This window comes from Argentina anserina, chromosome 3, assembly GCF_933775445.1.
Source record: "Argentina anserina chromosome 3, drPotAnse1.1, whole genome shotgun sequence".
NCBI lineage: Eukaryota > Viridiplantae > Streptophyta > Magnoliopsida > Rosales > Rosaceae > Argentina > Argentina anserina.
The window spans coordinates 24,936,357-24,954,645 of NC_065874.1; the positions used below are offsets into that span (position 1 = coordinate 24,936,357).

At 41.0% G+C, this 18,289-nt stretch overlaps 1 protein-coding gene across 1 annotated transcript; it reads left to right on the forward strand.

Annotated features, from left to right (window-relative positions):
• The first annotated feature begins 5,578 nt into the window (after positions 1-5,578).
• On the forward strand, positions 5,579-17,793 carry LOC126787310 (protein NUCLEAR FUSION DEFECTIVE 4-like). Its single transcript, XM_050513216.1, has 2 exons — positions 5,579-6,791; positions 17,312-17,793. The coding sequence occupies exons 1-2, from the start codon at positions 5,582-5,584 to the stop codon at positions 17,791-17,793; spliced, it is 1,692 nt and encodes a 563-aa protein (XP_050369173.1). The 5' UTR covers positions 5,579-5,581.
• Positions 17,794-18,289: the final 496 nt, after the last annotated feature.

Consider the following 18,289-nt stretch of genomic DNA (forward strand, 5'->3'; position numbering starts at 1 on the left):
TGTGATCTACAACTTTGATGTTGGAGTCGAGTCGTTTTGGTGAGGTCGGAGAGGGGTGGCGTGTGGGGCCCACGCGCAGTCACTGTGGCGACGCGTGCGGCGGGGCGTGGTGACATTGTTAGGGCAGTGGGTTGCTCCTTTGTGTAGTATTCATCGATACGAACTTATCGACATATTAATCGATGAATTTGGTTGTCGTATGTTGTTGATAATTTAGATTATCGTATAAAGGATTATTGTGATTGTTGTGATTATGGTATACTTGGTGTATGATGATTATGATGATGGTTGTGTTGATGTGTGTTGGTTGGGAAAGGTTTACGATATTAATGGTGCAAGGGTGCATGGGCTTAGAAATGCCGGAAGGAGTGATTTGGTAAACTCGGTGTGTTGGGTGTCCATAGTAATTTTAGTTAAATACTAAGGGAACTACGAATGACTTGATCCCTCGAAAAAGGGTACGTAGGCAGCCCAAACAAGGTTTGGGTGCAGCCACAATTATTTTAGATTAGATATCGGTTTACGTTTGCAAGTATCTAAATTTGATGCTAGGTTTCGGGCTACGAGTGGACGTTCAATTAAATATATGCATGCATGGATATTTATTTATGTGATTTTTCGGGTGTTATATGATTTAATTGCTATACAATGATATTTGGCTGACTTGGAAATATATATGAGAGATATATATATATATATATATATATATATATATATATTTATAACGCCTTATTTGATTTAATCGGAAAGTGTGGATTTTTATCCGGGAACGGGGTTCTCGGGATTTGTTATATTCATATTGAGATTTATACGTACGGTTGGGAACCGTAATCGTTCTAATTATTCTTATCCGGTATCCTCCCCTCTAACTTGTTAAGTTAAAGGGGGCACGATCAACGGATAAGAATGATTTTCTATCCTATTCCGGTATCCTCTCCTTTAATCCTATAAAGGAGGCACGATCAACCGAATCATATTCCATTCTATCCGGTATCCTCTCCTTAGCAACATCAAAAAGGGGGCAATGATCAACATATATGAATGATATTTATTTTTGTGACTATGTTAGCATATTGTTCTACTTTTCCGCTTGGAGGGCGATGCCGCCTGGGGGGTGAGGTTATGTGATATCACTATTCCGCCTGGAGGGCGATGCCGCCCGGGGGGCGAAGTTATGTGATATCACTATTCCGCCTGGAGGGCGATGCCGCCCGAGGGGCGAGGTTACTCGATAGCACTTTTCCGCCTGAGGGTGATGCCGCCCTAAGGGCGAGGTTACGTGATATCACTTTTCCGCCGGGAGGGCGATGCTGCCCGAGGGGCGAGGTTATATGATATCATTTTTCCGCCTGGATGGTGATGCCGCCTGAGAGGCGAGGATATATATAGCCGGCTAGGATAGGATGATTCAATACCCTCTCCGTTAACGTGACGTGACGGTATTGAAAACTTGAGATTTGTTATGTATATATATTTTGGCCGGGGGCCTATTGTATGACGTTGTCATTTAGTTGACTAGCGGGGCTAGTCGATTTCTAGCTAGCTCTAATTATTTATGTAGACTACCGGGGCTAGTCAGCTCCCTAGAATGATCAGATACTATTAGTTGACTAGCGGGGCTAGTCCAGTTGTGTATTGACTTATTAGTTTGACTAGCGGGGCTAGTCTATTATTATTTACCGAATGATTATTCGAGATTGGGAAATCCCCTAAATTGATTAGATAGTTCCGGGATTTTAGAATTTATTTCAGGAATTATATATTACGTTAAATGACGACTTTGGTGGTCGTAACGTGGGTTTGGAGGTTGTGGTAAGAGGAGCGGAAAGCTCCAGGGATCGATTGATGTCTCATGTCCTAACGTCTCATAGCGTAATGGACGTTTTTATGAATGTTATAGGTTGAGAATTTTTATTGTTGATGCTTGAATTTGTCTAAATGTTGTGGAGGCCGTTTTGACTGGAGGAGCAGATGGCTCCGGGAGTTCAGGGTGGTTTTGAGATATTGAAGTGTCGTTTTCATGCAGGTAGGGTTGGCTACTTTCAAGGGAGACTATGCCGAAATTTTGGTAAATCTCCTTTGATAGTGGTCCCCGCACGATCTGCCTCGAAAGTAGGGTATATTTTGGGGCGGGTCGTGTCATATATTATCTCGATTTCTTCCCAATCTCTTCTCCATTGAGATCCCAAAAACTCCACTACTTAGAGATTTGTCATCTCCTTTTTCTTTCGTTCCCAATCTCTTCTCCGCACAGCGATGCATATCCGCCACCGACCAATCTCGTCATATTCGTCTAATGAACCCCATACCCAGATCAGGATCTAATGAGTTTCAACTTGAAATTTGATTGAGGTGTGGTATGACTTTAGATCAAAGGTTTTGTTCGATTTTGGACCAAAGTTATCGCCGAGGTCCGATGGTATCGATCTGGTGTAAAACTTTGTAGTTAGGTGGTGGTCGTTGTATTCATTATGGTGGTGCCGGTGGTTGTGGTATTAGTTTTGGGAGGTGCTGGTGGTGTACTATTGTTGGCGGTGGTTGTGGTTGTGGTTGTGGTATTGGTTTTGGTGGGTGGTGGTGATGGTGGTTTTAATAGCGTGAAAGTCGATGTGGTGATGTGAAGGCGTATGGTGGTAAATTAAGGATGATTATGACCTATAAAACCAAATTAATTTTTCTAAATCAGCTGATTACCCATCGTATTCAATATACTAAATAATATCGAAAATATAGTATAAAAGCGTATTATAAATACAAAATTGATCACAAAAATAATATCACAATTATGAGAAATAAATTAAAATTGCTAATAATTTTTGTGAGTTAACCAAAGAGGTGACGAATAAGACTTGTCATTTAAGTATCTACATTTGTCATCTTATTTATTAGATGTCAAGAGCCATTTTGTCGTCTTGCTTTTTACTTAGGTGACGAATAACTTAATTTTGTCATCTAAGTACTTAGTGACAAAAGTTAATTGAGGAAACTTAGACGACAATATTTTCGTCATCTTATACTGTAAGACGACGAAATATAGTTTTTAGGTGACAAAATATCATCGTCGTCTAAGTCACTTTTTCTGGTAGTATGTACCATATATACAAACAGGCAATGAGTGAATGAGGTCTTATTGACATAGTCATCGATATCCAATTGTTGGTAGGTGTGCTATGTGCATGTATTGTATGCACGTACCATGCGCGCATATATACATACACGGTACATAGATCTAAGTTGACGGATAAATCATTGTGAGATGATCTAATTGTTGGTGGTATGTGATCAATATTGTAAATGGAATCACAATATGTTAATTAATCCTTAATTTCAAACGTATACGTTCTACATAGAATTCGAGCACGAACCACATGAATCATAATTATAAAAAACATAAGACCTTTTGTTTTTGAAATAAAAGGCAGGAGCAGCTGTCTCAAGTCTTTATTAATGTAACTGTCAAACACAAGTGGAGAATGAAGCTTAAACTCTAATTACAAAGACCTGAAATAATATCAGAGATCCTTATAAATAAGTTCTCAATAAAATTTGCTTTATCTGAATACAAAATTTGATCAAATGATCCGCTACATATATATAACAATAATTGGGGCGACATGATCTGTGTAATGTCATTCAACAAATTAAGGCGGGGTGTGACGGCCTGGAAAGCACTTCATGGATGCTCAAAACTGACAATATCTTAGTTCTTAAGAAAAATTGGTGTCCAATTATGCTCACGTTGCTCTATTTTTTCAATAATTAAACGAAAATTTTAAAGAGTTTCTATTTATATCTTTAAAAACGTTATTTAGATTTTACTCAGTGGACCTCTATTTTGTTTTTACATATACCTAAAATGCTATTTAGACCTCTATAGTTTTCTTAAAATGTTCATTATCTAATTTAATATATCACATCAGACTACTACTTATTAATTTTTTTCATACTTTATTTCAAATCTATTTATTACATACAACTCGAAAAAAACATAATAATCACACAAATTATCTTGTCGAATTAATTCACTCTTCCACTCATTTTCTAAATTCATAATAAAATTGGTACACTTTTTTTTTCATTCACATATATATATATGTATGCAACTCAACAAGAAGTAACATTAACTAACGTATATGAAATATTCTAACCTCTAATGATGAATATGAGTTTTGTTCTTTGGCTCAAATTAAAGTTTATAAGAGATTCTAGATAGTTATATAGCTTATACATTAAATCGTCTACATAAAATTTGATGTTAATCATCTACTTTAAATTTTTGACTAATGATGTTTGTAAAAAAAAAAATTCAATTAAATCATTTAATGAAATTTGATATCTCATTTTGGGATTTTCTAGCAATAAATATAAAATATAATTATCTACATTTGTATTTTAAAGTAGATAAGTTCAAAATTATTTCCCTTCTTGAATTTTTATTGTTATATATTTTTTGGTAATTTCATATGTATTGTCTAAGTCAAAACTATCTAAAAAAAATGAAGGTCCAAATATCATTTTAAGAGGTATGAATAGAAGCTCTCAAACTTTATCCAACCTTACCGAGGTAACTATAGATTAGAATTGTACCACGTACAACCTTTCTACTTAATTCTTCAATTCTTTATTCTCAAAGTTAGTCTTTTCTACTAAGTTTGACTATGCACAATAGTATGACTTTTCATTGATTTTGCCTAGGCCTAGCTTTACAAAGTTTCTAGAATGAAAGTTCGCCGCTTCTCTTATGATTGGTTCAATATGTATGCTTTTGAATATGTTTGTCCAGCTTAAGTACGTAGAAGATGAACAGGGAAGCTATTCACTCGATTTGATGATATAAAACAACACTTTCATTCAACAAAAAGAAAAATTTGCACTAATGTAATCAAAATTGTCAAGTTCGAGTTTGCGCGTGTGTCGTATTGATCAACTACTCTTACCTAGGGTTTTTAAGTAATAAAAATGTTCTACATTGATTAGTCCAGTAATGTTTTACATTGAAATGAAATGAATATAAAGCTGGTACGCAGTTGATTATAGGTATTTTGCCAAAGCAATTGTGATGGAAATAAAGCACACCATTGAAAAATACGAATTGGAAACAAAACAGATATATGTATCTATAATACTAGAGTACATATATAGGTCTAAATTGCTGGACAATAACGTTAGGTGGATATATTAAACTAAAAAATGTGGCTGCATTGTGGTTATGAGTCATTGACACATACATATGTGGCTATGGGACGTTGTATGTGTCTCTTGGCTATGATTGTAGTAGTGATGCAGTCAATATTTCATCAAAATCGCAAACTCACTCCATTCCTACAACAATAACCTCCGAATAAACAACATATGGCTCACAAACTCCATCACCCTTCTCCATAGCCTTAACTCTAGCAGTGTAGCCAATTTTGTGGCATCCACTACTTCAATCAGTCTCTTATATACCAACAAATTGAATCCCTAATCTCCATTTCATTTAATCTCAACTCAAACTCATCCTTTCTTAATTACATGCACGCATGCATACATTATTATACATATCTTAAACTAATTAATATCCAAAAGGACAAGTTCTTCTATGGGCAGTAATGGAGGGATGTCAGGCGGGGATTTCCTCCAATTCTCGAAGCAAGTTATCACCGGAAGATGGTTCTGCGTTTTCGCTTCCTTCCTCATTATGTCCGGAGTTGGTGCCACATATCTTTTTGCTGCATATTCCAAAGCAATCAAGGCCACCCTTGGCTATAGCCAAACAGAAATCAACACTATAGGTTTCGCCAAAGATTTTGGTGCAAATGTTGGAATTATAGCAGGGCTAATTGGAGAAGTAACTCCGGTTTGGTTTGGTCTCCTGATCGGAGCAGCAATGAACTTTGTGGGCTACTTTATGATGTGGCTGGCCGTCACTGGAAGAATTGACAGGCCTAGGGTTTGGCACATGTGTGTGTACATATTCCTGGGTACTAACTCTCAAAGTTTTGCTAACACTGGAGCTCTTGTCACTTGCGTCAGAAACTTCCCAGAAAGCCGAGGTGCCATGATTGGTTTGCTGAAGGGTTATATTGGGCTCAGCTCCGCTATATTGACACAGATTTACTTGGCCATCTACGGCAATGATGCAAAATCGTTGATTCTACTTATTGCTTGGCTTCCGGCCGCGGTTTCAGTTGTTTTCGTCTACTCAATTCGTCCAATGAAATTAACCAGGCAACCCAATGAGCTTAATGTGTTTTACCACTTCCTCTACATGTCTATTTTACTTGCATTGTATCTAATGGCCATGAATCTACTCCAAAGATGGACTAATTTCTCCCAGGCCGCCTATGCTGGCAGTGCAACGGTTACTGTTCTTTTATTACTTTTCCCTCTTGGAATTGCCATTAGGGAAGAACTAGTGTCGTGGAACCAAATGAAACAACCTATTGATCCTCCAAACGAGGTCAAAGTAGAGAATGCAGCAGGACTGAAACTGGAGACAAAAGAGGAGGACACAGCCTGTTTTGCTGACATTTGCAATAAACCTCCAAGAGGTGAAGATCACAGCATTTTACAAGCACTCTTCAGCTTTGACATGATCATTTTGTTCGTCGCAACAGCATGTGGACTTGGCTCTAGCCTGACGGCGATAGACAACTTGGGGCAAATCGGTGAGTCGCTTGGGTATCCCACTAAAACAGTGTCAACTTTTGTATCATTAGTTAGCATATGGAGTTTCTTTGGTAGAGTCTTTTCAGGGTTTTTCTCTGAAAGCCTACTATCGAGATACGGAATTCCTCGCCCCTTAGTACTGGCTTTTTCTGTAATAACCCTAGATTTTCAAAAACAATGTGTGATTTGATTTGAATTCTATTAAGTCGTGAAGTTGATTTTTACCGAATGTGATTGTTTGCGATGTTTTGAAACGAAAAAACGGAAACGTTTTCGGAACGTTTATTAAGAAAAACGTTACGTTTCCGAACTAAATTATCGACTTTTATTCCGTCGCTCGGTTGCAAAAACTTCCTTCATGAAAGTTGTAGAGCTCGTCGTTACGAGTTCGTGGATATGTGACGCGTTCTAATCGGACGACGTACGTAAAAGTTATTAACGCCGGAAGTTAGTTTCCGATTTGGAAACTAGTATAAATAGACATTTAGGGGATTAGGGTTTCCTTAATCAGAAACCCTCCCTCTCTCCTTTCATTCGCCGCTCTCTCTCTCTCTCTCTCTCTCTCTCTCACTCACCCCGAGCTCTCCCTCTCTCCGAAAATCCTCTCACCGATCGGCCTCCTTCCAAGACGCCGTGAAGTACACCGCCCAGCCTAGCATCGCCGCAAGGACTCCCTCAGCCACCCTCGAGCTCGCCACACCTCCCCGCGCCGGCGTGAGTCCCTCCGCACCAACCCGAGACCTGCAGATTTCATCGTCGCTGGCACACCTTCCTCCGACGATCACCGGTGACTCCAAGGCGTGGTTTAGGTAAGGGTGAGTTGATTTAGTCGATTGCTTGATTGTTTGGTGTGGTTTTGTTGGATTGGGGAGGTTTGGTTGCAGATCGGGGACGGAGGAAGGAGGAGGGGGACACCGCCGCCTTAAGCGGCGCGTGTGGGAGTGTGTAAGAGTCTAGGGGCGGCATGAGGCAGTGGAGGAGGAAGGGAAAAGAAAAGGGAGTGATTTTGGGCCGGGGTGGCGTCACACGCGCCGTGGGTGGCTTCGGCGAGTGAGCCCCACGCGCCGCCTGCCGGCGGGTGGCGCGTGTGCCCCACGCGCCGCCACGTGCGGCGGTGTGAAAATATTTTCCGATAGGGGTATTTTGGTAATTTACTGTGTACGGTAAAAGTAAATGTAATTTTTATTTACTGCGGTAAATGTAATTAAGTTTTACCTACGGTAAATGTAATTATAATTTACTTTCAGTAAATGTAAAAAGTAAATTGTAAAAAGGGTAATTTAGTAAATTTTATTTACTGAATTTGTATTTACATTAAATCGTACGTATACGTACAGAAATACGTATTAATATTTATACGTACAGAAATACGTATTAATATTTATACGTACAGAAATACGTATTAATATTTATACGTACAGAAATACGTATTAATATTTATACGTACAGTAATACGTATTAATATTTATACGTACAGAAATACGTATTAATATTTATACGTACAGAAATACGTATTAATATTTATACGTACAGAAATACGTATATAATATTTATACGTACAGAAATACGTACTAATGGAGTATTGAACAGTAACTTCGTATAACCAAAATTGCTGAACAGTACCGTATATTACTGTTTTGGCATTTAAAGGTTTACGAAACGATTCTAAATTCTTGTTTTATCTTTTTAAGGTGATCGCTAAATCGAGGAAAGGGATTATTATCGGAAATTGAGGAATTACGCTCAAGTCAATAAGGTGAGTAAAATCTCACGGAATTACAAATCTACCCTCGCGGTGATTTAACATTTTTGCAAGTGTGTTTATTAAATGAATTACAACATGTATATAATTTAGTGAGCTACATATATACAGTATAATGGTAATAAGTACATATATATATATAGTTCATTAAATTACTTACTGTTATTAATTCATTTGAAAAGTCATTTCGGTGACAGAAAAATTGTGCATGTGTATGTGATTTCAATGGTACGATATGATGTGAGATTATCGTACATAATTTTTCAGGTGTTCATGAAATATGACATGTATAGGATATAGTGGACTATGTATATATTGTATAAATGGTAAATAAATACGAATATATATAGTTTGCTATATAATATACTGTTATGATTTTTATTGTGGATATATCGTGAAAGTTTTAAAACGTACAATATGATGTGTGATTATTGTACATGATTTTATCACGAAGAATGTGAAATATTGTGATTTGTCTTCGGACGTGATGTGTGGTACAATATGATGTGAGATTATTGTACATGTTCGGCAAGTCGGAACCTAGCCTTTGGCCGGGCGAAAGTTACGATACAGTTAGAGCTCTAGTCTGTCTGCCATAGTACTGCATGAGGTAACGGGTGGTTATCTGATCATGGGTACTCAGCTTGTTTTGGATGTTGGGTGGCGGGTGGTTACCCAACATCAGCGGTATGCTAAGTGAGGGGTAACGGACGTGTACCAGCGCTCATTAGTTACCATTTTGTGAAAGTTTTAGAGTAACCAGATGGGTTGCTCGTTTTCTCATGATTTTCATTTACTGTGTTGTTGGAGTTGTGTCTTTTATGAGACGAGAGTTATTTTAATATTTTACTCATACGAGCTGTAAAGCTTACCGGGTTTGTGTTGCAATCCCGGTGCACCAATTTCAATGGTGTAGGGGATACTTCCGCAGGTGCTGAGTAGTGGTGATTGAGTGACGACCCGAGGACTCGAAGTCGATCGCATCCAGTCGTGGTGAGGTTCCAGCGTGGATTGTGTGTGTGATTTGGTGTGATTTTATTTGTGAGGTTGTTGTGAGGATTATACAATCCCATTTGTTATATGTTGAATTATCATTTGGGTTTGTAATAATCGGCTTAACTGAGTTATATTTTAAACTCAGATGTGATCCGCTGTTACGCTTTAATGATTTCGATTTATTTGAGATTATTTGGTGTTTAATGACTTTAGAATTTTGAGTTTTTAAGCTCGAAATTTTGGGGTCGTTACAGTTGGTATCAGAGCCTAAGTGCGTATTTGGCGATTATCAATATCATCCGGGAGCGATGATCCGACTGCAGGCGGGCCCCCATCACATGCTCCTCGGTATTGATATGTCGTCGGGTACGCGAGAGTGTTTTAGGAGCCATACCTAATGGTTTGGTCCTCCGAGAAGTATCGTGATGATACTTCGATGATTCATCATATCCTGAAATTTCATGTTAATACCTATTGAATCTGTTTTAGTTGAATTCGAGATTTCACAAGTATTAACTAAGTGTTTCGTTGTTTGAAGGTGATGAACGCTGATAAGGGCCGAGGACAGGGCCGAGGACGGGCGAGAGGACGTGGTCGAGGTAGGACCGCGGGCCGAGTCCGCAACGTGGAGAACCTTTATGAGGAGGCTGCTCCACAGGTAGAGCGGGTAGGCCGAGGTCGAGGTAGGGCCACAGGTCGAGTCCGCAACGTGGAGAACCTCTATGAGGAGGCTGCTCCGCAGGAGGAGCAGGATGAGCCAGCTCCTGCGGTTAGAGATGACGGTCGAGTGTTGAAGTTGATCAAGGATATTAGTGCACTGTCAGCCCCGACATTTCATGGGGGACTAGATCATATGGTAGCTGACCATTGGATCGAGGGTATGGAGGCTTATTTTGAGTTGATGGAGTGCACAGAGATTGAGAAGAGAAAGATAGCTACATTCTTTCTCAAGGGTGATGCTCTAGATTGGTGGAAGAGCATGAGACAGACTGTGGATGTGTCTACATTCACATGGGGAGATTTCACCACCATATTCCAAGAGAAGTATTTTCCAGCCTCAGTACAGGAGGACTTAGAGTTGGAGTTTCTGGCATTGGTGCAGGGAGACATGACCATTAGAGAGTATGATGCTCGATTCTCGCAACTGTATCGGTATGTCAGGCCTATGGGTGCGACTGCTTTAGCTCAGAAGTATCTACGTGGGCTGAAGCAAGAGTACAAGACCATGATATCAGTCCTTTGCCTGACTTCACGGGAGCAGATATTTGAGAGTGCTATGAGTTTGGAGCAAGCAGAGAAGACTCGAGCAGGTGATGTGGGGAACAGAGATGCGAAGGGGAAAGGCAAGGCAGTCTATACAGGCAGCGAGCACTCAGGGCAGAGGGATAGGTCATGGAAGAGGCCAAGACCCCACTATCAGGCCCCGACAAGGGCACCACCCTTAGCTATCAGGGCAGCACCAGTCAGACCATTAGCAGCAGTGAGGTGTTATGGCTGCAATGAGATGGGACATTACGCCTCAGCATGTCCGAAACCGAAGAGAGGAGGGTGCCACCGGTGCGGGCAGGTGGGGCACATAGCTCGAGATTGTACCCGACCACTTCCGGGTAGACAGGAACGGCCACAGAGACAGCTACCAGCCGGCCAAGCTAGAGTGTTCGCAGTGGGTCAGCGAGACACAGGAGTGGAAGGTACATTATCACTTTTTGACTACCTTGCTAGAGTGTTGTTTGATACGGGAGCATCGCATTCGTTCATTGCTAGTTCGGTAGTGGAGATGCTAGGATTGATTCCTACACCTCTCGGGGACGCCTTATGTGTCACTTCACCCCTTGGAGTGTCACTTGAGTTAGAGACAATCTGCAAAGCTTGTCCTATATTGATTGGGAGTAGAGAGTTCTCTGCTTCGTTGATTGTGATTCCGGACCACACTTATGATGTGATCTTGGGGATTGATTGGTTGAGACCACAGCATGCTGTGATTGATTGTTTCGACATGGTAGTGTCCTTTCATAGACCTGGAGAGCCAGTGTTTCGTTATCGTTGTCTCAAGTCCGACAACGCCATGAGATCAGGAGTTTTGGCACATGTGGAGTCAGTGGATCAGGAAGTGACTATCACAGACATTGTGGTAGTATCTGAGTTTGGTGAAGTGTTCCAAGAGATACCGGGGCTACCTCCTCGAAGAGTGGTAGATTTCTGCATTGATATAGTAACCGGTACAGCACCTGTGTCAAAGGCGCCATATAGAATGGCGCAGAATGAACTTAAGGAGCTGAAGGTGCAGATCGATGAGTTATTAGATCAAGGGTTCATTAGACCTAGCGTTTCACCTTGGGGAGCACCTGTTTTGTTCGTGAAGAAGAAAGATGGTTCTCTGCGGTTATGTGTGGACTACAGAGAACTGAACAAGGTGACCATCAAGAATAGGTATCCCTTACCTAGGATTGATGACTTGTTCGATCAGCTCAAAGGTGCTACAGTGTTCTCAAAGATTGATTTGAGATCCGGTTATCATCAACTCAGAGTGAAGGAAGAAGATATATCGAAGACAGCCTTCAGGACCCGGTATGGACATTATGAGTTTGTTGTCATGCCATTTGGTCTAACGAATGCACCAGCTGTCTTCATGAGTTTGATGAACCAAGTATTTAGTCCATACTTGGATGAGTTCGTAGTGGTGTTTGTGGATGACATTCTGATATACTCCAAGACACAAGAAGAACATGTGGTGCATCTGAGAACAGTGTTGCAGACCTTGAAGGAGGCGAGACTGTATGCCAAGCTAGAGAAGTGTGAGTTCTGGAAAGAAGAGGTCAAATTCCTTGGTCATGTTGTCTCAAAAGATGGAGTACTAGTGGACCCAGCAAAGGTAGAGGCAGTGAAGAATTGGAGTCGTCCAAAGAACCCTACAGAGATACGTAGTTTCCTCGGGTTGGCAGGTTACTACAGGAGGTTTATCGAGGGGTTTTCTAGTATCGCATCTTCATTGACCAAGTTGACCAAGAAAGATACTCCGTTTGTGTGGACGGATGCATGTGAGGAAGCATTCAACAAACTAAAGACTAGACTGACCACAGCTCCAGTGTTGACGATTCCCTCTAGTGGTGGTGGCTATGTCATTTACAGTGATGCTTCACTCCAGGGTTTGGGTTGTGTGTTGATGCAGCATGGAGGAGTCGTTGCATATGGCTCGAGACAGTTGAAGATTCATGAGAAGAATTATCCGACACACGACCTAGAGCTTGCGGCAGTTGTATTTGCCCTGAAGATTTGGAGACATTACTTGTATGGTGAGAAATTTCAACTCTTTTCAGATCATAAGAGTTTGAAGTACTTGTTCTCACAGAAGGAGCTGAATATGAGGCAGAGGAGGTGGATGGAACTCCTCAAGGACTATGACTTCACATTAGAGTACCACCCGGGGAAGGCAAATGTGGTGGCCGATGCCTTGAGCAGAAAACCGAGAGGCGTAGTAGCTTCACTTATGGTCCAGGAATGGTTCATGCTAGAAGCTGCATCAGAGTTTGATTTGGTACCATCGGGAGGAGAACCGAGGGTCTTTCTTGGTAGTGTCACAGTGCAACCCACATTGATCACGAGGATCATACAGGGTCAGGCGCAGGATACACTCTCACGAGCTAAGTTGGCGGATCTTGTGGTTGATACGCTTGATGAGTGTCCTTCTGAGTGGAGAGTTGGACCCGATGGAGGGTTGAGGTTTGGGGCAAGGTTGTGTGTCCCAGATTGTGATGATCTTCGGGAGGAAGTTCTTCGTACGGCACATCGTTCACGCTATACCGTCCATCCAGGGAACACCAAGATGTACAAGGACCTATACAGACAATTCTGGTGGAACGGTATGAAGAAAGATGTAGCAGAGTTTGTATCGAAGTGCCTTACATGTCAGCAAGTGAAAGCAGAACATCAACGACCAGCTGGCATGTTGAAACCACTGACTATTCCTCTTTGGAAGTGGGAGCAGATATCCATGGATTTTGTGACCGGATTGCCTAGATCGAGGAAGGGTCACGATGCCATATGGGTGATTGTCGACCGATTGACGAAGTCGGCTCATTTTCTCCCAGTGTCGATGAAGTACTCAGTGGACGTGCTTGGGAAACTATATGTGGATGAGGTAGTGAGACTTCATGGTGCTCCAGTTTCTATTGTTTCCGATAGAGATGCACGTTTCACTTCGAAGTTCTGGGGTGGTTTGCAGAAGGCGATGGGTACTACCTTGGATATGAGTACAGCTTTTCACCCTCAGACGGATGGACAGACAGAGAGGGTGAATCAGGTGATGGAAGACATGTTGAGAGCATGTGTGTTGGATTTCAAGGGTAGCTGGGAAGATCATTTGAGATTGATTGAGTTTGCCTACAACAACAGCTACCATTCTAGCATCGGCATGGCACCGTATGAGGCACTTTATGGTAGGCCATGTCGATCTCCGATCTGTTGGGCCGAAGTTGGTGACGAGGCACTGATGGGTCCAGAGGTGGTTCAGGAAACCACTGAGAAGATCTCGATCATTCGGGATAGAATCCGGACCGCTCAGAGTAGACAGAAGAGCTATGCAGACTCGAAGAGGAGACATGTGGAATTTGAGGTCGGTGATCATGTGTTCTTGAAAGTTTCACCTATGAGAGGTGTAGTGAGATTCGGCAAGAAAGGAAAGTTGGCACCGAGGTACGTTGGACCCTTTGAGATACTTGAGAAGGTGGGCGAACTAGCTTACCGACTAGCCTTGCCTACTAGCATGTCGGGCGTACACAACGTCTTCCACATTTCCATGCTGAGGAAGTATGTACCAGATGAGTCACATGTGATCGATCATAGCACCATTGAAGTGAAGGAAAATGCCACTTTTGTTGTCGAGCCGGTTCGTATCCTGGATAGATCCACAAAGAAGCTACGGAGGAGGGAAGTTGGGCTAGTCAAGGTGTTGTGGAGTCACCATGATGAGGGTGATGCATCTTGGGAGCTAGAGTCAGACATGATGACCAGTTATCCACAGTTATTTGTTGAGTGAGCTTGAATTTCGGGGCGAAATTCCTTTAAGGGGGGTAGATTGTAATAACCCTAGATTTTCAAAAACAATGTGTGATTTGATTTGAATTCTATTAAGTCGTGAAGTTGATTTTTACCGAATGTGATTGTTTGCGATGTTTTGAAACGAAAAAACGGAAACGTTTTCGGAACGTTTATTAAGAAAAACGTTACGTTTCCGAACTAAATTATCGACTTTTATTCCGTCGCTCGGTTGCAAAAACTTCCTTCATGAAAGTTGTAGAGCTCGTCGTTACGAGTTCGTGGATATGTGACGCGTTCTAATCGGACGACGTACGTAAAAGTTATTAACGCCGGAAGTTAGTTTCCGATTTGGAAACTAGTATAAATAGACATTTAGGGGATTAGGGTTTCCTTAATCAGAAACCCTCCCTCTCTCCTTTCATTCCCCGCTCTCTCTCTCTCTCTCTCTCTCTCTCACTCACCCCGAGCTCTCCCTCTCTCCGAAAATCCTCTCACCGATCGGCCTCCTTCCAAGACGCCGTGAAGTACACCGCCCAGCCTAGCATCGCCGCAAGGACTCCCTCAGCCACCCTCGAGCTCGCCACACCTCCCCGCGCCGGCGTGAGTCCCTCCGCACCAACCCGAGACCTGCAGATTTCATCGTCGCTGGCACACCTTCCTCCGACGATCACCGGTGACTCCAAGGCGTGGTTTAGGTAAGGGTGAGTTGATTTAGTCGATTGCTTGATTGTTTGGTGTGGTTTTGTTGGATTGGGGAGGTTTGGTTGCAGATCGGGGACGGAGGAAGGAGGAGGGGGACACCGCCGCCTTAAGCGGCGCGTGTGGGAGTGTGTAAGAGTCTAGGGGCGGCATGAGGCAGTGGAGGAGGAAGGGAAAAGAAAAGGGAGTGATTTTGGGCCGGGGGTGGCGTCACACGCGCCGTGGGTGGCTTCGGCGAGTGAGCCCCACGCGCCGCCTGCCGGCGGGTGGCGCGTGTGCCCCACGCGCCGCCACGTGCGGCGGTGTGAAAATATTTTCCGATAGGGGTATTTTGGTAATTTACTGTGTACGGTAAAAGTAAATGTAATTTTTATTTACTGCGGTAAATGTAATTAAGTTTTACCTACGGTAAATGTAATTATAATTTACTTTCAGTAAATGTAAAAAGTAAATTGTAAAAAGGGTAATTTAGTAAATTTTATTTACTGAATTTGTATTTACATTAAATCGTACGTATACGTACAGAAATACGTATTAATATTTATACGTACAGAAATACGTATTAATATTTATACGTACAGAAATACGTATTAATATTTATACGTACAGTAATACGTATTAATATTTATACGTACAGAAATACGTATTAATATTTATACGTACAGAAATACGTATTAATATTTATACGTACAGAAATACGTATATAATATTTATACGTACAGAAATACGTACTAATGGAGTATTGAACAGTAACTTCGTATAACCAAAATTGCTGAACAGTACCGTATATTACTGTTTTGGCATTTAAAGGTTTACGAAACGATTCTAAATTCTTGTTTTATCTTTTTAAGGTGATCGCTAAATCGAGGAAAGGGATTATTATCGGAAATTGAGGAATTACGCTCAAGTCAATAAGGTGAGTAAAATCTCACGGAATTACAAATCTACCCTCGCGGTGATTTAACATTTTTGCAAGTGTGTTTATTAAATGAATTACAACATGTATATAATTTAGTGAGCTACATATATACAGTATAATGGTAATAAGTACATATATATATATAGTTCATTAAATTACTTACTGTTATTAATTCATTTGAAAAGTCATTTCGGTGACAGAAAAATTGTGCATGTGTATGTGATTTCAATGGTACGATATGATGTGAGATTATCGTACATAATTTTTCAGGTGTTCATGAAATATGACATGTATAGGATATAGTGGACTATGTATATATTGTATAAATGGTAAATAAATACGAATATATATAGTTTGCTATATAATATACTGTTATGATTTTTATTGTGGATATATCGTGAAAGTTTTAAAACGTACAATATGATGTGTGATTATTGTACATGATTTTATCACGAAGAATGTGAAATATTGTGATTTGTCTTCGGACGTGATGTGTGGTACAATATGATGTGAGATTATTGTACATGTTCGGCAAGTCGGAACCTAGCCTTTGGCCGGGCGAAAGTTACGATACAGTTAGAGCTCTAGTCTGTCTGCCATAGTACTGCATGAGGTAACGGGTGGTTATCTGATCATGGGTACTCAGCTTGTTTTGGATGTTGGGTGGCGGGTGGTTACCCAACATCAGCGGTATGCTAAGTGAGGGGTAACGGACGTGTACCAGCGCTCATTAGTTACCATTTTGTGAAAGTTTTAGAGTAACCAGATGGGTTGCTCGTTTTCTCATGATTTTCATTTACTGTGTTGTTGGAGTTGTGTCTTTTATGAGACGAGAGTTATTTTAATATTTTACTCATACGAGCTGTAAAGCTTACCGGGTTTGTGTTGCAATCCCGGTGCACCAATTTCAATGGTGTAGGGGATACTTCCGCAGGTGCTGAGTAGTGGTGATTGAGTGACGACCCGAGGACTCGAAGTCGATCGCATCCAGTCGTGGTGAGGTTCCAGCGTGGATTGTGTGTGTGATTTGGTGTGATTTTATTTGTGAGGTTGTTGTGAGGATTATACAATCCCATTTGTTATATGTTGAATTATCATTTGGGTTTGTAATAATCGGCTTAACTGAGTTATATTTTAAACTCAGATGTGATCCGCTGTTACGCTTTAATGATTTCGATTTATTTGAGATTATTTGGTGTTTAATGACTTTAGAATTTTGAGTTTTTAAACTCGAAATTTTGGGGTCGTTACATTTTCTCTTCTCATATCATGTGTCGGGCTCCTTCTCATCGCCTTCCCCACCACTGGTTCTGTTTACGCGGCGACAATAATCATCGGGTTTTCATTTGGAGCTCAAATGCCATTGCTTTTCGCAATCGTTTCTGAGCTCTTTGGGCTCAAGCGGTTTTCGACCTTGTCCAATTGTGTGCAATTAGCGATGCCTTTGGGGTCTTATCTTCTAGGTGTGCAGCTCACCGGAAAGATTTACGATAAAGAAGCAACAAAAGAGCTAGCAAAGAGAGGACTGATTAGGTCACAAGTGAAGGAGCTGACTTGCCTTGGAAAAAACTGTTACTGGTTGTCTTTCACTACTTTAGCTGTGGTGACATTCGTTGGTGCTCTTAGTTCACTGCTTTTGGTGTATAGGACAAGAGACTTCTACAAAGGTGACATATATAAGAAGTATAGAGAGGAAGAAGCACCCATTATTGGTGAAAACAAAGGCTAGCTTAGGAACTTGCATGGAGGTTCAATTTGGACGTGATTGAAGGTTATATTTTTAGGACATGCTTGATCTGCAGCATTGTATATCTTCCTAATACAGAGTTTACTAGCTTAACACTTAATAAATTTACGTTGGAAAGCTTTGGCTCTGCTTCATGCCACAGAAAACTCCAAAGTTGGTGCCAAAGGGCTTTGATTTTGTAAGATATCTTTACAGGTGTGACGCTGATGTCTTTATCGGTATTGTATCTTGTGATCGATAAGAGTTTCTGATTTTCATATAGGTACCCTGACCTTGTACCATCATGGGTTGTTGCCTCTAAATTCTAATGCAATGTTTCTTCAAGCATCTCAATCATACTATGTAGTAGTTCAAGAACTCTGTACGTAATACAACACCGAGGTAAGGTTAATATCATGGATTAAGGAAAAAATAAAATGGTATATCTAAGACTTTTAGTGAGATGTCTTATTGACATAGAATTCCTAGTGAGATCACT

Excerpts from the sequence above, each read along its gene's own strand:
- LOC126787310 (XM_050513216.1), top strand. The coding sequence starts at position 5,582 with ATGGGCAGTAATGGAGGGATGTCAGGCGGGGATTTCCTCCAATTCTCG. Across the intron at positions 6,792-17,311 it reads AATTCCTCGCCCCTTAGTAC|TTACATTTTCTCTTCTCATA; the intron begins TGGCTTTTTCTG and ends ATTTTGGGGTCG.